This window comes from Podarcis bocagei, assembly GCF_964188305.1.
Source record: "Podarcis bocagei genome assembly, chromosome: 3".
Lineage (NCBI taxonomy): Eukaryota > Metazoa > Chordata > Lepidosauria > Squamata > Lacertidae > Podarcis > Podarcis bocagei.
Window position 1 is genome coordinate 76,641,039 of NC_138127.1, and position 24,091 is coordinate 76,665,129.

Here is a 24,091-nt window from a genome sequence, read left to right on the forward strand (position 1 = left end):
GCTATGCACCCTACTCCATTGAAAACAGCAATCCATGTTGCTTTACCTACTTGTAATAACTCACCCTTTAAAAAACAAAATAATTTTTTGCTGTGATAGCTCGCACCTGAGAAGGAAGGTTTTATTTTGGCCTGGAGAGAACAAAAAGAGATTCCATTACAGGAAGCCAGGCAGACTGTTCCAACCAAGCTGTGTTGCAATATACAACAACAGCTATCTCCTTCCACTGTAAATATCTACCATTCCTTCCTTACATTTGTATATTTAAAACAAGCAAAAAAAAAGTCTCAAGAAGTGTTCTTGGCAGTGAAGCATAGAGCTGGAGACCATGCAGGACAAAACATACTTTATTGTACTGCAACATCAAAAATACATGTAGAGTACATCAAGGACTGCCAATCACAAGTTGCCAGTTAAGTTACTAAAATAATCGGGAACAACTGAAATCAATAGTAAAGTTTACTCATCTGAGGCACAAGTACACTATTGTTTAAGTATCCTGATTTGACTTAGCTCCAGTACACAAATCTACATGTTGCCCCTCTAAGTTGCATATTAGAGCTACTTATCAAGCTAAGAGGGGTGCCCAAACTACAGCTCAATGGCCAGAATGCCACATGTGGAGTGCAAGATACAACTCCTCATCCAGTCTGCAAGTTATATATGGGAGGCATGGCTCATGGAACAGTATTCCTAAAGGCACTTGCAAAGGCAACCCCTCACCCCAGCCTGTGCAAGTGTGGTTAGGACTGAAGTAAGGACTACTGATCCTCCAGATATATGGATGCTTTATTTGCATTCCTTGCTCAGTGGCAGAACTTAACAGGTGCTATCTGACTGCTGAGGATCAATTACAGTAAGGCAAAAACCTTGTCTAGGAAGTAACTGGTACTGACAAGGAGAGTACAAAATTGTGATTAATATTTTTAAGATGCAGGTCTTGGACTTCCAAGAAATGTAGCTTGGCAGGCCATGCTGGCAGCAACATTTGGGCACCCCTGAGTAAAGAGTCTACAGAAAGGTTTTTCGGGTGAGCAAGATCCAGTATTGCAACACAAGTAACTGCTACAGGAAGCAACAGATAACCTGTGACTAAGTACAGCCAGATGAACTTCTGCTGGTGAAAGCAGTAAAGGTGCAGCACCACAATGGAAAGATGCAACTAAGAGTAAGAGCTTTGATATCAGAAGCAGCATTTGAAGACAAGTTGTTAGCCACTTAAACAGATTTAGATCAGATGCCTAGTTGTATGCATGGCTGTACATGCTGGCATGCCCTTCTTCCTTATAGTTAGGTTTCTAATGCAAAGCTATGGATTAAAAAGGAGGGAAATTCTCAGATTAGGAGTTGCAACTTTTCTATTTAAGGAAGTCAGCCAAGAAACAAACAAATAAACAAACAAACAAAAAAGCTGCAGCAACTGCTCAAGTCCCACCCATCACTACCTACATAGTTCTGAAGCAACACAAGACTGGACAGCCATTTGTCTATATAATTAGGTAAGTTACATCAGGAAACTGAGAAGACAAGCAGTTTTGCCCTATTAAAAAAAAAGTCAACACCAGCCTTATGGTGGAAGGGGTGCTTAGGTAAATGAGGAATGGGAAAAAATTGGGTTACAAAAAAAAAGGTACAGACAAGCACAGGCTCTGTACTACCAATGAACCCCAACAAGAATATGAATCAACGGCCAGCACAAACTGGACTAAACACTGAACCTTTAGCACTCATCATAAATTCGGACCTCTTAAGCCAGCAGATCAGGTGAAAAGTCTGGCTAAAATCGAATTAAAAGGAAGGACAAAAAATTGAAATAAATTAAAAGATTGCTACACTTAAAATTTTCCTTTTGATGTAACAGGTTTTACAAGCTAAAATCCAACTGTCTTCTCTCAAATGAAAGAAATATTCCAAATTGCTTTCAGAGGATTTGTAACTTCAAATGCTTACATATCTGAGACTTTAAGAGAAAAAGCATAGTTACAACATCCATTCAACATTCCCTATGAACTGAAAGGGATAAAAAAGGAGAAAGAAATAAAGGAAAGTTCCGTCTGAAATTCTCTCACAATCTTTCCCACTCTCTAGTTCATGAATCCAACGCTGATGCTAAGGTGACAGTGTATGTAAGTATATTTTTTGTTGTTGATTTTTCTCTTTTTAAAGTTTCAACAGAGAAAGCCTGGAGACAACTGAGATGTTCATTCATGAGTTATCAGATGGAACATGCTCCTCAAACCCCTCACTCTCTCGGACTAGAGCTCTTTCCAAGATAACACGGCCCTCCTTATACCGCTGGCTGTCTTCAGTGGCAAATTCATAGATCCAGCCTAGCTTGCTGTTGCAGTTCTTGCAGCTCACATCACGAACCATGTGGCGTCCAGTGAGCATGACCCGATCCTGGACTTCACTGTACTGCAGATTTACTACCTGTAGCAGATAAAAGGGATAGAAAGAATTTGAGATGTAGTTAATCTACAGAGGAATTGCTTAGAGCCTTCATCTCTAACTGCAGGGACACATTAACAGTAATGACCTTCCTGGGGCACTCTGTGAAAGAAGCACTCTGGCTGCATCCAGACCAATACAGCTGCTGCCAAAGCTGACAGTGCCAGGTTTTAAAACTGCCCCAGCCTAATACAACAAACCACTGATTTTGGGGAAATTTGAAAGGAGCTCTACAAAGAAAAAAGTAGACAACACTCAGTGTATTATATTAATTAATTAATTAATTAATTAATTAATTAATTAAATACAGTTGCCTAGTGTTTTATAATGAACTACAGTGGTACCTCGCAAGACGAACGCCTCGCAAGACGGAAAACCCGCTAGACGAAAGGGTTTTCCGTTTTGGAGGTGCTTCGCAAGACAAATTTCCCTATGGGCTTGCTTCGCAAGACGAAAGCCCATAGGGAAATCTCCGGGACAGCGGGGAAGCGCAGCGCGTCTTCCCCACTGTCCTCAGACCTCCTCCGAAGCCGGGCGGTGGGGCGGGAACACCTCCTGCCCCCACCGCCGGGCTTCGGAACGGTGCTCCGAAGCCGGGCGGCGGGGCGGGAACACCTTCTGAAGGCTGGCGGGGGGCAAAAGTCTTTGTCCCCCCTGCCTGCCTTCCCAGGGGCTTTTAAATCGCCCCGGACAGCGGAGAAGTCCTCCGCTGTCCCGGGGCGATTTTAAAATGCCGCCCGCCAGCATTTTAAGATCGCCCGGACAGCGGAGAAGTCCTCCGCTGTCCCGGGGTTTTTTAAAATGCTGGGGGTGGGAAGAAAAGCCCTTGTCCCCCCCCCCAGCCTTCAGAAGAGGTCCGGGGACAGACTGTCCCCGGACCTGGTCTGAAGGCGGTTTCCCTAGGAACGCATTAATTGATTTTCAATGCATTCCTATGGGAAACCGTGCATCGCAAGACGAAAAACTCGCAAGACAAAGAGACTTGCGGAACGAATTAATTTCGTCTTGCGAGGCACCACTGTATGGATTATAGGCCTCTGATAATCCCTCTCACCCGTTGGTTCCCTATAAATGTGACTTTGATTTTCAGACGATGATAAGAGGATTTCACAAGTTGGCTTTGGTTACTTTCTTGTTTCCAGTGCTTCGGCATTTATTACTTCCCCATTTCAAATCTGGAACTGACTTTTTTCCAGAAAGGTCCAGCTACACATTTTGTTAACCACTTAGCATGCAGTCTACAACCTCAGCCACTGTTAACATCACATTGTTCTCCAGCGTGCAATTCTGTTTCACCATAACAGGCACTGCAGGAACAGAGTGTGGTGGCACTTAAGGAGTTGCAGGTCTCTTTAACTAACCTTGTTAAATAGGAAGGCTCGACCAGTAGCCCCTGTGAAGCGAGTAGATATGAGTTCTGAGCGGTTGGTCAAGATTGTGTCACAATTTGCACAGGAAAACAGGCGAGTACCACCAATATGATCCAAGAAAATCCGGCCCATTTTTAAAGAATGCTACAGCCCTAAAAGGAGAGAGAAAGAGCAAAGCTGAAAATGTCACCAATTTATGTCAACACCTTTGAAAAAAGCTGGGATGGAATACATGTTTTTATGTTAGAAATTTCCAGTAAGAGCTGTTGAGTAAATATCCAGCAGTGCTACATTTAGAATACAGTATCTGTGTATTCTCCTCTCCACACACACACACACACACACACACACACACACCTGATAGAAAAGCAGTGGGGAGCAAAATCAATTTTGTGCAGCAGCCCCTTATCCCAGCTAATCCTCTGCTGAAACTTGCAGCAACCAAAATTGCTTTTCTTTGACAAGGAGTCAGAATATTGTCACATGTGACTGGCTATAGCAGAGGAAGAAATGGGACAGAAGGGCTTCTCCATTATCTCTGTTGAGAAGCCTGCAACTTTTGGCTCCTCCTGGCCTTGAACAATTTCCATTCTAGTTTATCATTTCAAGAACTCTAAGAACTAATGTCCATTTGCTTTTTCTTCTCCCCTTTCAATCCTTTTTTCTTCTTGCCTTTTAGATTGTAAGCCTGAGGACAGGGACTGTTTTACTACTGAACTTTGCAAGCTATTCTGGGCGGCCTTTTTAACTGAAGAGCAGGGTAAAAATCCTTTAAATATCTAGTTTAGCCCATAGGTTCTGTGCCAAGTATAGCAAACAGAGATGCTGAAAGAAGACTATGGATGGGCCCAAGGAGAAAGAGTAGCTGGGGAAAGGGCTATGTTGTAATGATATAGAACATGTCTGCATGCAAAGTCCCAAGTTTAATCCCTGGTATCAAGTTGTCGGGGACTAGTTGGATGCAGAGGAACGGTGGGAGGAACCAGCTGAATCTCCTCCTGTGTATGTCTTAACACTGGATATCATCCATTATCCTGAAGCTTAAGAAGCTCAAGTATACCATGAAAAATACTCTTAAGAACAGAAGCTGTCACTTACATTATGGAAGTCAAATATTCCCAGTGCTGTCCTAGTTCAATAAACAACAACAACAACAACAACAACAACAACAACAACAACAACAACAACAACAATAATAATAATATATTTACACCCTGCCCACTCTGGGCAGCTCCCAACCAAATATTAAAAACACAATACAGCATTAAACATTAAAAACCACCCTAAACAGGGCTGCCTTCAGATGTCTTCTAAAAAGGGTTTATCAACAACCCTAAGCCTGAAACTTTATGAGAAACTAGTTAATAAGCAAGAGTTTTCCATTACTGGCTTAAAATGGAACACAATAAATTTATGTGAAAGCAAGCTTGTCTGACCAACATATTGGCTATAGCCAGGGATGGGGTGCCTATAAACTTATAACCATACATTCTGAATGCATATTATAAAACAACAAATACTACTAATGGCTCACAAGATTGATGCAAGCTGAACAACAAAAAGCCATCAAAACCGACCCAGTAGAAGTGATTAACCGGGGGGCAGGGCATAAAAGAAAAGAGAGTGCGCGCTAGAGAGAAGAGAAATCCAAATGCACTGTGACTTTCCTTTTGTTTTATATTGTCACTTCTGTTCTTGTGTGGGCTATATGTAGAATTTGGATAAACAACCTATTATTAAAATGAACAATTTGAGCACAAAGATCTGAGTATTCATGTTAGGGACTAAATTTAGAAAATCATAGCCTCAGGGCAACCAATCATTTAACTTTTCAACATTTTCTTCCTTTTATACAGATCCTTTTTTCCATGAATTGAAACAGGTTCAAGTACTTAAGTTATTCTTGAAACTGGTGCCACCACTCATTCTAACTGGGCATTCCTTTTTCTTTACTGCTGTAAGGCAATTCCTACCACTACTTGAATAGGTTTAAACAAGAAGTTAGCATTGACTACATGTAATTATTGTGCTCAGTTAAAAGGCTAGTTTACACCCTATCCCCCCATGCTGATATTTATATTCTAAATCTGGCACCACTTTCTAATGAGCTGGTGCAAATTTTAAAGGCACATAACTTATTCAGATTAGGAAGCAAAGATCTAAATACATGAACTTACTAGAAGGCAAATCTAGGTAAAGGAACCTTAGGTCACAATGCTGGAAAATACCTCTCTGCCCAAGATCCTGGGAAGCCACAGCCAGTTAAAGAAGACATTAGATGGCTAGACAATGCAGCAAGCCTAATTAAGGTATTTTCCCTTTCAATAAGCCTAATGCATTGTCCCAGAACACTGGAGAATCCAAATCCAGCCATCTTACTAATGGCAAAGGCACTCCCCTGAATAGAACAATCAAGTGTTCAAAATTACCCAGGTGCATTTTGCTCCTGGTTATCGACCACTTACAACCAAGTGAAGATACCTGAATGCCAGGATGGCGCCCGACAGTCTTCACCATCTGGAAGTACATGCCTGGGGATCATTGGATCCGGACTGTTTTCAGACACCAATACCCCAAAATGGCAACTAGACATTCCATTTTGGCGACTGTAACCTTAGCTTAAAGAGCCATTTGGCAACTAGCTAATATATCTGAGTTTCTAACACAGAGAACAATCTAATACTGCTACCCACCCTTCTATGGCCATTTTTAGGAGTCGAGTACTGGTGTAGTAAGTTACTCAACTATTGCTTGGAAGTTTGAGAACATCCACTACAATAACCTGGCTTCTATTACTTTGCCTTTTCTACCCAATGACACTAAAGCTCCCCAAACACAGATGTATATGAAGGAGATTCAAAGTAATTTTTTAACATCATGTTCCTGCCGTAAAGACTTCTGCTTTTCTGGTCCCAATGAAAAGACAAAGACAACAGCAATGCTTGAGAGAGTATAATTTACTGAAGTGTCCAGGATACTGGCTGTATTCTACTTTCCTGCAAATTGGAAACCTAGAAGACCCAGGCCTCCTTGCAAGCAGCATGCACATGCAGGTTTTACTTATGACTGAGATGCTTTCTTCCCACATTCTTATAGACACCATTCAACAGCGCATTACAATTCTCATGCTTGTTTTAGATAAAGTAATCTGATTATTTTTTTAAAAAATTAAGCAAATAATGGATATTTCACACTCATATTTATTCAATTTACACAATATTTAAATTTCTAAAATGAGCTCTTCTACACTTAAATGCCACTAATATACATAACTGTTTGGAAACTTCTACATGTCAAGTGCACTGAACTTTTCACTAGATGTCAATGGAAATGATGTACTACAACTATTTTCATAGGGTTTGGAGATGGCAACTTATATGTAAAAACACTAAGCACTCATTTTAAAATCTCACAAAATTGCTTCGCAGTTATTAACATTATCTGTCTTTGATGAGAAAATGAAACAGTTAATCAGAGTTAACTCTAAGAACAAAGAATTCAAAATTAAATATAGTCTCAAGTTTCTAAACAGCCCCTTGCATGGTATACAGCTGACTCAACTAATATGGGGGTTATGTTCCAGGGATAGTGTATAAAGCCAAAATCATGTACAGTGGTACCTCGGTTCCTGAACGGCTTAATTGACAAACAAATCGGCTCCAAACGCCACAAACCCAGAAGTAAATGTTCCGGTTTGTGAATGTTTTTCAGAAGTTGAACATCCGTTTCGGCTGTTGGCATTGTTTCCTGGGCCAATCAGCCAATGAGAAGCCTTGGTTTTTGAACATTTTGGAAGTCAAACAGACTTCCAGAACGGATTGAGTTCGAGAACCAAGGTACCACTGTATAGTCAAAGCATACTCTCCCTGCAACTCTGAACACTCACCCAAGATGAGTGTGATGGAGGGATTGCCAATTATTTCCCCGCCTGAAACCCCCCACCCCCCTTTACTCCCCCCCCCCCGCCAAACATGTAAAGTTGAATTCACACAAGTTAAATAAATGCACATAAGTTGGGGTCAACTTATAAAAGACTTGATTCCACCAAGAAGATAGCTGGTTCTTCTTTTAAAGCAATCAGTGTCACAAATGACTAACATACTATTTTCAGGTCTATGGTGTAGTATTTTTTGTGAGTACTTTTAAAAAGCTAAACATGGTTAAAAGTATTCTCCTGTACCGCTACATTGAAACAACAGCATATACGATGAAGCTCAAGAGGTCCCAGATTTATTTGGTATCCATGCATTGGGATTAACCAGATTCTACCACCACTGCTCAGCCATTTAAGAGCAATAGCACTAGTATTCTAGCAGCAGAAAAGCATGGTTGGTTTTTGTAAATATTATTTCATTTTCAATAGGTATAAAGTAAGAAAAATAGCTGTAACAGGGCATCAGAAAAAGAAGAAAACAAAACAAGATACAAAGACATGTAAAATAAGTACAGTTGTTTGTGGAGTATCAGAGTCCAGATCCAGAATAAGATGAAAATTGTTTTTCTGTAAATAAAATACATTGGTTGCATGTATCCTTTAAGTACAATTTCAAAAGACTCATGCTTGAGATAACTTGCAACTTATTTAAGCTATGGTAGCTCTAATGTAGGGTTTCCCCTACTTAGGAATTCCAAGAACTCTGGGAAATCCTTAACACGGAGCACTGACTTTCTATAATTTTGTTATCATTGAGGTTACTGTCTTACACGTAGGCTTCTCCTGGTCCACAAGTTCCAGAGTTCAGAAAAAATAAAGGAATTTCCTTTCCCATTTCCCTTACCTTTTTTCATCCATTTTGGAATAGTAAGTCTGCACAAGTCACTTCCCAGGAAGTCTCCCACCCAGACACCGATCACATCTAGAGCTGCAGCAAAGTGATTGCATCTTGTGCCTTCAGAGAATGCTCTGGCCACGTATGAGGGTACAAAACAGTGGTATACATGTTTCCTCTTCCTCTCAATATCATGGGAGAAGAGCTGTTTGCAATGTGGTATTTCATACTGGTACTATATACTGGCATAGAGAAGTAAGAGACTGATAATAAAAAAGGTAGTATCTGATTCATATTTCACACCTTCCACTACCTCATGACAAACCTTCTCTGCCTCACATATACCTGTGTTATAGGATTGCTGTAAGGAGAATCAAAATGAAGTGCTTCAAACACTTTACTGTTACTTAACTTTATATGATGCTTTCAGTATGTTTGCAAAATGTACCTTGTTGCACAACAGTAAGCTGAACTCTGTTTGAACCAGCCATTGATTTCAATGAGATGCTAAGTACTAAATGTTATCAACACTACACCCTAAATTATTATCTTTAAGTTTGAGCTCAAGGTAATATATATAAAATAAAGCCCCTAAATATCCATAATTATATGGTGACCCTTAAGACATTTTAGAAGGTGATACATTCACCAGGAATGGGAGGTAGGAAGGATCTGAAAAAGAATTAAATCACTATTCAACAGTTAAATTAAAAAATTCCACCCTTTATAACGAATGCAGAAATCATTAGGAGTCATATACAACTATACTTGGGGATAAAGAACTAAAACATTAGAAGGGAAGGGAAGCAGAGCCTGTTCCGCTCTGATAATGTTTTAATCACTTGGGCAGCTGCTCTATTTGGTAGACAGTAAAGCTAGACGAGAGCAGTTAACAGCAGCAGCACCCCCACTGCAGCAGGATCCTCCTCTCTCAACAGCCACTGCAGAGCACCGCAAGAGGAGTGTGTTTCTGCCGCCTCCCCCAGAAGACCCAGAACATACAGTCCTGCTCTTATTATCCAAAACAGTAATTACACACAAAGAAGGTGGAGGAGGAAGGGAGCGCACCCTGATTCTGGTCACATGGCCTACGACATCCAATCAGCAAAGGTTCTGCCCATGTCTGGTTTGAGAATGAGACTTTCCCAGAAGCACAGGCGATTTGACAACAAATAAGAGGAAACAGCTGACAAGGGAGACCTGTGGGCCCCAAGTCACTGGTACCACACAGTCAGAAAAGCAAATCAACAGTCTCTCCCCCCCAAAAAAACTTCCTATCAACACTCTGCTCTGGGAAATACTGATCCCATGCATTTATAAATTATGGAAAGAGCGCTGAGGCTGCTTACAGGATTATAAATCAAGGAAGTGAGCATACTAATCCAAAACTAGAGCATTTGGAACAACGAAGTGACGGGGGCACTAATAATTCTGAGCAGGTGTCCTCCTGGAATTGAAAAGCAAGGTGCCAATATCTGTTTAAGGCAAAACGAGAGAAAAAAGTTATTGTCCCTGGCCTGTTTTGGATCACAGAATGCAGCAGCCAGGGTAGGGGAAAGAAGCAAAGCAGGAAAAGACCGGAAGCAGAGCCTGACCTGTTTTCCAACATATGTAATTTACAGTTGTTAAGTGTTTGAGGCTATAGTAATTGATCTATTTGTGAACATCTCAAACAGACTCGGCCGTCCGGACACGAAAAGCAGCTTTCCGAGAAGGTAAAGAAAGGGGGAAGAAGAAAACAAAGAAAGTCTTTTTAACACGACAAAGAACTTGCTAGTCATGCAACAGCTACATAAGACACTACAAGAAGACAGTAACAGCAGCGGAACAAGGCCCCCAATAAAATCGGCAAGCCTTCCAAGCGCGACAGGACCCTTCACTGTTTTTGGTTGAGGTTAGGGATCCATTGGTGGCGAGAGAAAAAGAAAGAAAAAAAGAGAGAGAAAGAGCTTACAGCTTCTACGCGGCTGAGGCTGCACAAAGGGCGTTGTGTTGTTGTTGTTGTCGTCGTTGTTGTTGCGGCCGACGTTGCCTTTTGCGCTCTCGGGGAGGGACAGGGCTGGCGGAGGAGGAGGAGGAGGCTGGGCCGCCCAAGCTCCAGCAGAAGGGCTTGTTATTGCGCTCGAGGATGTGGAGGAGGATGAGGAGTTGGCGGGGGGGGGGGTGCGGCCGCCGCGGGATGATGCAAAGGGACAAGGGGGGGTGGGAGAGAGGAGAGCGAGGACGTTATTGTGACAACGCGAAGGAGGGGCCTGCTTTGGGGGGGAGGGGAGGCTGTTATTGTTTATTCCTCAAGCGAAGTAAGGAGGGGGAAAACGGGGGGAGCGGGAGCGTTTTGCGCGTGGGTTAAGAAAACACGCAGGGAAAACACCACACCTACACGCACAAGGGTCTTCGTCGAAGCAGGGAGGGGGGAGAGACAGGAAGGAAGCAGCCAGGTAGCCCCCACCTCCTCAGCGACCCGCCTCCCCGACCGACCTCCTCCCCGCGCCCCCCCCCCCGGCGCGAGCAACAGCCGTTACCTGCGGGCGGACGCAGCGACTGACTGGCCACGCGACGGCCTCAACCAACTGACCGACTGTGGGGGGGGGGTTGTCGCGTCTCCTTCCCCTGCCGCTGCTTAAACAGCGCCGGCCTCTCTCTCTCTTTCTCAACTCAGCTGGCTGGGTGAGACTCACTCTCCGGCCCTTCTCCTCCGCCTCCGCCCCTGGCCCCGCCTCTTCCCCGCTCGAAGCCCCGCCCCGCCCCAACGGCGCCTCGCCTCCGCCGCCATGCTGGCTCGGTGGCCACGCCCCTCCCGGCACGTGCCGCGCCTCCCCGCTCTCCTCCTTGCCGGCGACAGGCGGACGCCGAGGTGGGGCGGGGCGGGGCGCAAAGCGGGAGAGAGGCGGGGACTCCTTAAAGAGCCAGGCGCCGAGCAGCTTAATGCCTTTATTTGGCCTGTGTTGGCGACGCTTAGAGGCCGCCGGCGCTATAATGTGGCTTAGTTTGGGTGGTTGTTTTTGCTTTTGCTGAGCTCAGGTACTGGTCGTTTATTTGCCTCAGAACCTTGACTTAATTTTTACCTGATACCTGTAGCAGCGCTTGGCTCAGATTTACCCCAGTGCGCAGTCTCCGCCTTGGAAATGGGTCTTTAAAGCTGATTTTATGGCTTGCAATCACCACCAGCTTCGTTTTTGTATTTTTTCGTGCACCCCCAACCGCCAGCCTTGCACAGAGGTGACTAGCCATCTCTGAAGGCCAAAAAATGGCGAACCAATCCTGTGTACACTAGTGTAAAGTGATTCAAGGAGGTGCAAAAATATATATCTTAATTTCACATATAAAGTCATGGGCTATTATTAGGGAGTAAAGGGAAGTTTTCCTTCTGCCCATAACTGTTGCATTATGGAGAAGCCTTGCTCCTTTTCTCTTGCATTCTGGGAAGTCTTGCTTATAATCTTTCCTGCCTCTGCACACACTGTACACTGTACAAAGCTGTTCCAAACACCAGGACATTCCTTCCTTGTTCAGTCATCCTAAGTTCATGGAAAACAACATGACCTGCTCTTTATGCCTAGCTGACCACATCTACAGAACTTGATTATTGTATTCTTTCATGTTATGATCAATCATTAGTAATTGTTTTATGCTATATCAATCTCTAGTTATAATTTAATTAGGAGGCTTCCTGCCTGTCTAGTTCTAGCTCCGATTCTCAGCCTTTAATCTATTAGTGATAAATGATCATATGTAATTCCCACCTCTCACATGTAATCCCCGCCTTGTACTTATGTTAACCAATCAGCAACAAGTTTCTTTGTGTATGTATCAACCAATCAGCCACAGGCCCACCTGTGGCAATGTTTGTAATATTCAATAAAAGAGGCTCACGGGGTCCGCCCTGGCAGACGCCTCATGTTACACCTGCCTCTCTCATCTGTCGTGGATTCATTCCTACAAGGGAGCTGCCTAGGGTGCAGACCTTAAAAGGAAGCAGTACTGACATTTGGTGGGCACAGTTTTATACAGATTAGCTTTTGCTATACAGTATCTTATAAATTCCTGATATTTTAGTTCTATATTTTAAACGCAGTACAGTATCTCAAAACTCAAAATTGTTTTTAAAAAATTACATACGTTCAGCAATGCTGCAAAAGAGACTAGTTGTCTTGGCAACAAGATCCATTGGACATGCCCAAGCATCAGCACTTTTAAGAGACTTGAATTTTAACATCACATCTCAGGAGATTATTCAAAATGATTTGTGTGCTAAAGCATTTTCTTTTGTATTTGAGGATTGTTACTTATTCTTGTGATTTAAAATAAATGTAGCAGTTTCAACTTTTGTGCTTTTCAAGTTTTATACAAGACATCTGTTTTCAAAAGTTGAAGTTAGCAATTTTTACCTTGGTTTCTTTCTGTCTCCCTGCTGCCTGTTGCTAGATGCTCTGCAGCTCCCTCTGGTGTCACATTTTAATAATGCATTAAGAATCCCTGAGTTGTGGGTGCAGGGGCACCCATCATTTCTGGAATTGGTAGAATAATTATTCAAGATTTGGTTACAACTCTGCCAAACACTGCTGGGTTAAGTTTAGGATAATTCTTTATTGGGTGGCCTACATACCCATCCAGGGGAATTTTTACCTCTTAAAGCAAATTTCTGGGCGGCTTGGGCTCAGTGGTGGCGGCTGACCTTGGGCAAGTGGGTGATCACACCCAAAAAGCTATTGTGCAAAAAAAAAGCCAAAGTTAGCCCACCTTGACACAGCTGACTGGGGATAAGCCATTAAGAAACAAAGGCTGACATGACCAGTCATTAACCCATCAATAGAAACCATCAACAAGGGGGAGATTGTTGGATTACGACTCCTATCATCCCTGCCCATTGGCCATTCAGGCTGGGTCTGATGCTAATTATAGTCCAAAAACATCTGCAGAGCTCCATGTTGGCCACCTCTGGTTTATGCTGTTTAAAAATCTGTTGGCTACCACAAGGCTCTTTGGTCCTTGAAGTGTATTATTGATTCTTTAGTACTGTTTTGGCTCTGTAACTGATTTTTCAAAGTGGTGGAAGTATATTTTGATGCACCAGGGTTGTTTATTTTGAACTTATTAAGCTTTCTTACAAATGCTGTATATTTTTATGCTTGCATTTCTTATGCCACCTTGGGTCAACTCAACCCAGAAAGGCAGCTTATAAGTATTTAAATAAATGTATGTGAATAAACAATTCTCTTTTTAAATGTTATTTTATGTTCTTGCCTCCATTGGAAACTCACTTAGCAAAAACTTTCCTGGATGTCACTTTCTTATCTCAATTGTCTGGAACATTGCTATAAATCTTGAGAGGTTGTCCTATTAACTTCCTGTGACTGCCAGAGAATGTAAGTGGCTGGAGCTACCTTGTAATTAACTGATATGGATGAACCCATGTTATTGTGCCTCCAATTATACATAGATATGAGCTTTATTGTTCCTAGAGTGGTAGACAGACGGAGGCAAGAGCTATACTGAGATTCTGCCTTTGATCAGCAAAATCAGGTACAAAAGCCTGAGGTAACTGCCCTACCCTTGGACAGTTTCCACACATATTGATGAAAAGTAGGCTTGTTTTTTAAGGAAGGGGCTGATGTAGCACAAAGAGTACTGAGAGCATTCTCACAATGGGAGGAGATAATTAGGTTCTTATTCATAAGCAATATTCTTCCATTCCTGTCAACAGGATTCTAAGGCTACTCCCAGAACTGCCCTGAGAAAGCTAATTAATCTTCCTGCGTCTTCCTTTTCCAGAAATATTCCAATGCTGCTTATCGCAGTGGTTGAAAAAAAATGCTGTGAGGTAGGACTAAATATCTTACTATGGCCTTGTTCGCGGTATAGCTCAGACTGCAAACACTCTTTGGTGATGAAAACACAGACCAAACAAAGTCTCTAACTTTTCTTCTGGCAGGGCTCCTCTGCTTTTAACAGTTTAGGTTTCCAATATCAGCTTGAAGTTGCTCTATAGTGACTGTTCTTTCATTCTTGTAAACTCCCAACAGCTTAAAATGTCACTCATTCTTTCAGGACAATGTTGTTCATTTAGGAGCATCATTTTGAATTGATGGATGGTGAATAATAGGTAATAAAGAGGTGAGATGCCATGTCAGGGATTTTTTCTGTATAGAGAAGGTATTTTTGATTAAGAGGTTTTGAATGTCAGCTAAGTTTATTTTTTAAGCGAGGGTTGTACCCATATGCATTTCTCTATAAACAAATTACTTCTATATTGATCCATGTTTAGGTGTCTTTGTAAGGATGCTGATAATGATGCAGAGCTGAAAGAATGCATAGTATATAAGACCAAGCTTAGGAGCCCCTATGGCCCTCCAGCTGGTTCAACATACAGATGTTTCAGTGGGAGCCTAGGCTTTTTACCTTGAAATACATAGTCATTTAGAATGTTCTGCTATTGCTTCAGCTGCACCAACCAGAGCACAATGTAGAGAACATGGCATAGGTAGAGATATTTTTGTATGACCTTCATCTGGACTGCAGCAAGCCACCCAAGGAGTTATAAGTTCCAGTTTTTCCATTGTTTAATCAGTTTCTTTGTTCACTGTATCAGCAAGGGAGGAATTTAGGTCATATGATTTGCTCAACTTTCATGGTATATTTAGTCCCAAGCATTGAAAGGACCGGGGATGAATTCAACTACTCAATAATTTCTGAAGATGTACGGTAATTGATCTCTTGGTTTGATACTGAAAACATAATATTGGAGGTTTCAAAGTTAATTTTTAAGCCAACTATTTTCTCATCTGTCTTTAAATGTGATGCAGCTCTCAATGGTCACTCAAACTAATGGCAATGTCTGCATAGAGCCTTATATGATTATGTTCTTAACCCTCAATCTGTTGGCCTTGGATATACATAATACCATGTAATGAAATTGCCAGTGTTTCCAGAGTGGGGTAAAGTGGGGATGGCCTGTTTAGTCTCCCTGACCAGCTTTATGGGTTGAGAATCATATGAACGAGTGCGGAGTACAGCATAGTTCTCTTGATATGATTTACCGTAGTAGTGATGGTTTTTATGAACTTTTCTCCCATTTGGTATTTTCACGAAACTTCAGGGATAAAGTCCCAATCCTTGGGGGGGGGGGGCAAAGGCCTTGTAGGCACCTAGAGACAGTAGGGTGAATGCTTTTGGTGTATGTACACAATCACAAAAATAGGGTCACCTACATAGGCATCGCTAAGGGGAGGCAGGGGGCAGCTGCCCCCCCTAAAATCAAGTAAATGAATAAAAATACCTAACTAACTGCCCTCCAATAACATAAAGCCTCTCCCCTCCAACATAAATCCTGACTACGCCCGTGGTCACCTATGTGATATAAAGTCTCAAAACCCTTGTACCATTTCATGAGCAGATCTTCATGGAGCCTTATGATTTAGACTGCTACAGGGTTTGGCTAGTTAGCAGCAGAGAAGATAGATGGTGCTTCACTTTCAGGCCTTTGGGCATGCTCCAGGCTGCCATTTTTTTTTGGGGGGGGGGGAAATACAGCCTACACTGTCCTTCATTTGCAGGCCGGTGAGTAAAGGAAAGAATTAAGCCAGGTTATTTTTGTTCACTGGGTTTATATCTGGTGCATGCATCACAGATCCTCCAGTTCAGACAATTTTTAGAGGTGTGGGATGGGCAGAGATCAATAAAGTTGGGAGGTGGATGACTCTGGCATTAAGCTGCTGCTGCTTCTCCCACATGTATGTGCCCTCCCTACTTCTTGTTCTTTGATGTGCTCTGAGGGAGGCATGGAAAAGATTTAAAACAGGGGTCAGCAACCCTTTTCAGCCATGAGCCGGTCCACCGTCCCTCAGACCATATGTGGTAGGTCGGATTATATTGGGGGGGGGGTGAACTAATTCCCATGCCCCACAAATAACCCAGAGATGCATTTTAAATAAAAGGACACATTCTACTCATGTAAAAACACGCTGATTCCCGGACAGTCCGCGGGCCCGATTTAGAAGGCAATTGGATCGCATCCGCCCCACGGGCCTTAGGTTGCCTATCCCTGATTTAAAACATTCAATGGAATACACTGGATCCAGTGGCGGTATCTGCTAACAAAGAGATGAGGAGATTATTTTTTGCCAATCCCTCTCCTCCTAAAACTCCCCACATCACTTCCCACTTCTGGCAGGTCCTCCAATACCAGAACTGATTTTCAGACCTGAGCTTTAGTTAATGCAGGTTTATGATAAACCTGTGTTCCTTCAGAAGTCATTGGATCCCTGCCTACTGGCCATGCCTACAGAAGGGCAAAAGTTCCACATGAGTGCAAGGGCACCAATTGGATTTCACCCATAGGGGGCAGGTTATTCCAATGAACTCTCTCTCTCTCTCTCTCTCTCTCTCTCTCTCTCTCTCTCTCTCTCTCTCTCTTTCCCTGTCTTCATAATTAAGCCAGCCCAAGACATTTTGCTGTCTGAGATGGAGCAAGTTAATTTGGCAGTGGAGGCATAGAATCCCATAAGCACCTCCCAAGCTGTAGTATTAATAGAAATAGTAGTAGTAATAGCTACTAACAATTTGTTGCCTGTTTATGACACTCCAGATCTACTGCCTGAGGTAGCAGCCTCACTCTGCCTAACAGGTGGGCCGGTCCATCCACTATCCCTCAGCCAGGGCTTCTGTGCCTTTGAACGGGTGCACATGAAACAGATATTTAACAGACAAAACTTTCAAGAAGCTCCAGTCATGACTGTTCATTGGGCATAAAGCCATTCTTCTAAGAAAGTTGTAAGAGAAAGGAACAGCAATTCAGCCCCAAATATGACAAATGCTTCCTCTCAGATGAACTGCTGCTGTTGATAGTACATCTTAGTCATGCACCACAAAATCTGTTGATATGATACACATGCTGAAGACATGACTAGTAACGTCTTAATCACTACTACAGTATCTGCCAACTCACATTTTGCATTTTGATATGCGAGGCTGTCCCCACAGTCAGTTCAGTACATACCATCACCGTAGCAAAGTTGCCAGGTTATGTGTAGATAAGATGTTGGGAGGGCTTCCTGTGGTCAAAGACAGCTAATTAAAGGCAGGAAACAATCATTGCATCAGGAAGGATCTGGATAAAAAATATGTTTTGTTCACGAGATGCCCTTTCAGTGGAACAAAAATAATGTGGAAGTATAGCTTTGAAATTATGCATGACCATGGCATTATCAGCACCAGACTCTAACCAGCTGAGCTATCCAGGCTTGATATTGTAGGGCTGCAACTCTTAACATCCCTGACCATTGGCTGTGCCAGCTGGGACTGATGGGACTTCAACACATCTGGAGGGTCTTTCATTGGCTCCCCTGATGTACATGGTGCTTTGCAGAGTAACATGACTCCTCTCTCACCCACTCCAAAAAAGCTGGGCTTCTGCCTTGAGGAGTTGACAAGCTACGTTTGAGCATGATCTCTGTAAGATTGTGTTAAGTGGACATCTGGAGTCCTGGGTTTCTTCTGAGCCATGCTTAATGTGCATCTATAATTGGAAGTGTTTTCATATTCTGTGTAGAAGGACCAGCCATTATTATTAGAACTGCATCTAAGAAAGCCTTTGCTGGATCAGACCAAAGCTCCATCTAATTCAGCATCCACTTCTGCACAATGATTCATCATATGACTTCCAGTTTGTTTCCCTGGGTCCAGGAACCTGGATGTCTAAAGCCTGACCTGCTGCTACAGCCTGACAGACCATACTGTCTTTGCAGATGAAAGTTTAAACTAGTTTTCACAGCTAGAGAAGCTCTCAATCTCTGGAACAAAGGAGGGCTAAGTAGCTTTGGATTTCATTTAGCAATGCCCACATAACCTTTCCTGTTCCCGGCACCTTGCCTGCCTCCCCTTACACTATAGCCTGGCCAAAAAGTAAAGCAATCATTGCAGAAGATGACTCCAAGCAACTGGTCACCAAGCTGATTCTCATGCCTTGTCCTCAATGCACTTGTCCTTATACTTGGAGAATATACAGTGCTGTGCTGTGGCTCATACTGTTGCTGCATGGACAAAGTCTCATGCTGAAAGAGGGAAGAAGATTACATGAGTCTATGAGCCACCGTGGGAAGTCAATTGGAGGAGGAAATGAAATTGGCTTTAGGATGATCGTGGCTCCAAAGAGAAGTCATCACCTTAGGAGACTCAGAATAAATTCTGCACACTGAATGGCTGATACCACACAGGAGGAACCAATTCAAGTGACCGTTGAGAGGCAATTTACTCCTTACGCTTGTTCAAGTCATCTGTTGCTGACTACTACAGGAACCTAGCTCAGTGGGCAACCCAAGTTATTGGTGTTTTGTTTTGTATAAAGAATTGGAAGCAGTTTTCAAGGTAGCTCAACATCTCCTCCTGCTGCTCAGAAAGAAAAGCACATAAACGGTTGGGATAATTTTCGTCAGTGCACTCCTTTTTAAGAAGCAAACCTTGTATTCTTATGCAGGCACCTGGTGCAAAACACCTTCATTGAAAAGAAACAAAATGAATGCTTTCTCTGTTCTGCTGTGCTTTCTGGGGTGCCCACATTTTGTAACACTTGCATTGATAAATCCTCCCCTGTGAATTTGAACTCTGTTTCCTTAGCAATAATTTATATGGAAGATTTCAATACAGTATACGGACTAGTTTGTTTATTTCTTTATAAAAATATGTATATTGCTAAACCATAAAAATAGAGCAGTTTTCAGCAATAAAAATATTTTTAAAACCATACAATAAAAGCACAAAAAACCAACTTAAAAGCAAGGTAATTAGCACATGCTGGGGCATTTATCCATTGTCAGCACCCATGTACCATATTTCATGTTTTTATCTGACCAGCTTAACAAGACCATCATTGCCGGCATGCACTAGCTATGCTCATTCTTGGACAGAGATTGCCTACCAATAGTAACCCATGCGCTGGTAACCTCCATACTGGGTTTCTGTAATGCATGCTTCATGGTTGGAGGATGGATGGCGGCTAACAGATTGGGGTTGAATCCTGACAAGACAGAAGTACTGTTTTGGGGGGACAGGAGGCGGGCAGGTGTGGAGGATTCCCTGGTCCTGAATGGGGTAACTGTGCCCCTGAAGGACCAGGTGCGCAGCCTGGGAGTCATTTTGGACTCGCAGCTGTCCATGGAGGCACAGGTCAAATCTGTGTCCAGGGCAGCTGTTTACCAGCTCCATCTGGTACGTAGGCTGAGACCCTATCTGCCCGCGGACTGTCTCGCCAGAGTGGTGCATGCTCTGGTTATCTCCCGCTTGGACTACTGCAATGCACTCTACGTGGGGCTACCTTTGAAGGTGACTCGGAAACTACAACTAATCCAGAATGCGGCAGCTAGACTTGTGACTGGGGGCGGCCGCCGAGACCACATAACACCGGTCTTGAAAGACCTACATTGGCTCCCAGTACGTTTCCGAGCACAATTCAAAGTGTTGGTGCTGACCTTTAAAGCCCTAAACGGCCTCGGTCCAGTATACCTGAAGGAGCGTCTCCACCCCAATCATTCTGCCTGGACGCTGAGGTCCAGCGCTGAGGGCCTTCTGGCGGTTCCCTCATTGCGAGAAGCAAAGCTACAGGGAACCAGGCAGAGGGCCTTCTCGGTAGTGGCGCCCGCCCTGTGGAACGCCCTTCCAGCAGATGTCAAAGCGATAAACAACTACCTGACATTCAGAAGACATCTTAAGGCAGCCCTGTTCAGGGAAGTTTTTAACGTGTGATATTTTATTGTATTTTTGGTTTCTATGGAAGCCACCCAGAGTGGCTGGGGAGACCCAGCCAGATGGGCGGGGTACAAATAATAAATTCCAATTCCCTTCCAATTCTTTGTGTGCAACAGATCTTAGGTAAAGGTAAAGGGACCCCTGACCATTAGGTCCAGTCATGGCCGACTCTGGGGTTGCTGCGCTCATCTCCCTTTACTGGCCGAGGGAGCCAGCATTTGTCTGCAGACAGTTTTTCCGGGTCATGTGGTCAGCCTGACTAAGCTGCTTCTGGTGAAACCAGAGCAGAGCATAGAAACGCCGTTTACCTTTCCGCCAGAGTGGTACCTATTTATCTACTTGCACATTGACGTGCTTTTGAACTGCTAGGTTGGCAGGAACTGAGACCGAGCAACAAGAGCTCACCCCATCGTGTGGATTCGAACCGCCGACCTTTGGGTCGGCAAGCCCATGAGGTACAGTGGTTTAGACCACAGCGCCACCCGCGTCTCATAGCTAAAAAGATCTCTGTTGTAGACCTTTGAAAGATTCCTTCAGAGGAGATTATACTGGACTAGAATGGATCAATATCGTGTGTTGCTATCCAAGCTTCAGGGCTAGCGCTTAATTCAGTCCTAGTCCTAGTAATAGCCTCTACTCCTTGTAGAGACAGGAGCTGACAAGGAAGCCAAGGGGAGTCTCTCTGATCTTTTCCCCAAGGCTTTCTGTGCTAATCCAGTCTTGCCCCAACAATGTATTTCTTGCGTCTCTCACATTGTCAATTTGGCTTAGCTGTCCTTATCTTAGCACAACCATGTTTCCAAATAGCTTCCTGGCCTTGGGTTATCAACAGTACCTGGATAACCAGTAGTTTAAATTAATATTTATTCAGGATTGTGTTGAGGCAACATGGGAAAGGTGGACAGTTGGGATGCAGAGTAAAACAAATTACATCACCTTGCCAACAAAGGTCTGTATAGTTAAAGCTATGGTTTTCCCAGCAGTGATGTATGGAAGTGAGAGTTGGACCATAAAGAAGGCTGATTGCCGAAGAATTGATGCTTTTGAATTATGGTGCTGGAGGAGACTCTTGAGAGTCCCATGGACTGCAGGAAGACCAAACCTATCCATTCTGAAGGAAATCAGCCCTGAGTGCTCACTGGAAGGACAGATCCTGAAGCTGAGGCTCCAATACTTTGGCCACCTCATGAGAAGAGAAGACTCTTTGGAAAAGACCCTGATGTTGGGAAAGATGGAGGGCACAAGGATAAGGGGACAAGAGAGGATGAGATGGTTGGACAGTGTTCTTGAAGCAACCAGCATGAGTTTGACCAAACTGCAGGAGGCAGTGGAAGACAGGAGTGCCTGGTGTGCTCTGGTCCATGGGGTCACGAAAAGTCGGACACGACTAAACAACTAAACAACAACAACAAACACTGTTAGTGTTGCTGTAGGTGTGGCAATCTGGCTGTGTTATGGATGAGGATGTTAAGAGAGGAGGGAGAGGCTTCAGCTTCAAGATAAAAGGGGGAAATGTGTGTTTGGGACACAGGGTTAAGCCCCGCCTGCCTTTGTTTCATATTCAACATGGTAATAGAGACCAATAGGGTTAGGTTCATCCTTGCGCATAAGATTATCGTGGTCATCATCATAATCAATTTGCAACTCTAAAGTGCAAAGAAGAGAATTAAGAAAAGAAATTATTGCATGTGAGAATTTGAGTCCCACTACACATTACATTTTGATATATGGCATATTTCTCTCAATATGCAGAAAACTCCTTTATCTTGCAGTGGATGTGAGTTTCCCTAAGAAGAGCTCTGCTGCATCAGTCCAAAGGTCTATATCTAATCCAGCACCCCATTTCCTATAGTTGACAACCACATGCCTCTGATGAACCCCAAGCAGCCCTTTCTGGCTGCAGTTCCCCAGCAGCTGGCAATCAGTGGCATGGTACCTTGATCCTGCAGCGATGGGGAGGCTGTGGTCCTCCAGATGTTGCTGGTCTTCAACTCCCACCAGATCTGATCATTGGCTAATGGGAGTTGGAGTCCAATCACATCTGGAGTGCCACAAAAATGCCCCATCCCTTGTATAAATGGTCATCAAATTTCTGAAAGACCATCTCCTTCCCTACTGCCCTTCCCAGGTGTTAAGGCCAGTGGAGAGGGCCTTCTTGATAGTTCCACCTCCCACAGAAGTTCAGGTGGACGACCTAGAAGAGGAGAATCTCTGTGGCAGCCCCCAAGTTGTGTAATTCCCTCCCCACAAAGGTGTGGCTTCTTCATTGTACAACTTTAAGTGACCGTTGAAGACATACCACTTTACCTTTTACCGCTGAGATGTGTGTTTTCTAGGTCCACTCTATTCCTGTGACTGTGATGTTTTGCTTGTCCTTAATTAACAATTTTAAATTGCCATCACCTACGCTGCGACCTGCTTGGTGAAGGACAGGTAATAAATTTAATCATCACCATCATCATATCTTGCAGCCATGATGTCTGCCAGCAAAAAGCATGCCTGCCATTTGATCTTCTACAGTGAACACATTTTATCATTCTAACCCAATTCCTTGCGGCTTGTTGTTCTGCTGGGTTGCTTCCAACCAGGCCAGGTTTCCTGTGCGTATAAGCTTACATGCTCCCGGAATGTGATCTGGATGACAGCCCTACCGAGGAAAGGGGGCAGGAGCTACTGTTAACTCAGCTAGGTCATGCCTCTGCAAGCTGGAATTAGCCAATATCGCTCCAAGATGACTTACTAAGGCTCTTAGAAGCAAATATTGCACAGGTGGAACTCCACTGGAGGCAAAGGAGATCACATCAAGAAACGATCTAGGGTCACTCACGATCCCATTAAGACTTCCTAGCTTGCGGAAGGCTCTGCTGCTGACGTACATCTTTCTAATTATAACTAATACCTTATTGTGAATCTTCTTCCTTTAGTATTTATGGGAATAAGAGTGCTTTAAGGAAACAGCTCCAGACCTTCACCAGAAAAGAGCAGAGTTCCATGCAGAAGTGATTTCGTGAGTCTGGATGCTGTAGGATAGGCACTTTATAAAGTGGTAATTTGCTCATTCTGTCGCTGATATGGGGGGGGGGCACTATATAAATGTTCAAGGTCAGAATTCTGGATGAGCTAGTATCAATCCCTGATAAACACTGCCCCTATTTTGCCTCTTAGGGAGCAGCATAGAAGCCAGTTTCTAGGGGCCTAGGCGTTTTTGCCCCCCAATAAAATATTTGAGGGGGCCGCCCCCCAGGTTGATGGACACTGTGCATCCACCACATCATGTGATTATGTGGGGTGGGGCTTACCTGGGCCCCTCCAATATTTTATTCAAGTTGGCACCCCTGGGGAGCAGCACCATTTGACCCAAGCACACGTCCATAGGTGCTGTGGAAACCTGAGCATGACTACTAAGAGACCATTCTGTACATAGCTTGACCATTTTAGTTTGAAATGATAGCTGGCATCATGTTACAGTGGTAGCTCAAGTTAAGAACTTAATTCATTCTGGAGGTCCGTTCTTAACCTGAAACTGTTCTTAACCTGAGGTACCACTGTATAGGACTCTTAAGTGATTGCAGAAGTAATGCCCTCTTGCTTTTAAAACAATGCAGAACAGGGAAAGTCCATGGATACAACTGACAGAAAAGAGGTTAATAGTTCGCTGTAATAGAGGAATGGGCAATGGTGGTGGTTGTTTTCCTAAGAGGCCCAAATGACTACCTGTAATTTTGATGTGAAATATAATTCTGCTGCTTTTGCCGGTTCATTCTC

The 24,091-nt window shown here is 43.5% G+C and overlaps 1 protein-coding gene and 1 long non-coding RNA gene across 5 annotated transcripts; one reads left to right on the forward strand and one right to left on the reverse strand.

Moving 5' to 3' along the window:
- Positions 1-331: 331 nt before the first annotated feature.
- On the reverse strand, positions 332-11,316 carry YPEL5 (yippee like 5). Of its 4 annotated transcripts, XM_081186524.1 has the most exons (4): positions 11,110-11,316; positions 9,937-10,062; positions 3,810-3,970; positions 332-2,430 (listed from the first exon to the last, which is right to left on the reverse strand). In XM_081186524.1, exons 3-4 carry the CDS (start codon positions 3,948-3,950, stop codon positions 2,206-2,208), a joined length of 366 nt encoding a protein of 121 aa, XP_081042650.1. In that variant the 5' UTR covers positions 3,951-3,970; positions 9,937-10,062; positions 11,110-11,316; the 3' UTR covers positions 332-2,205. The 4 variants fall into 4 exon arrangements, with proteins under 4 accessions (XP_081042650.1, XP_081042649.1, XP_081042651.1 ...); XM_081186523.1 differs by lacking the exon at positions 9,937-10,062 and having other exon boundaries at positions 11,110-11,314; XM_081186525.1 differs by lacking the exons at positions 9,937-10,062; positions 11,110-11,316 and adding an exon at positions 10,968-11,088.
- Positions 11,317-11,454: 138 nt separating this feature from the next.
- On the forward strand, positions 11,455-12,910 carry LOC308582952. The gene is made up of 2 exons (XR_014005968.1): positions 11,455-11,608; positions 12,663-12,910. It is a non-coding gene; the product is annotated as an uncharacterized lncRNA (long non-coding RNA).
- Positions 12,911-24,091: the final 11,181 nt, after the last annotated feature.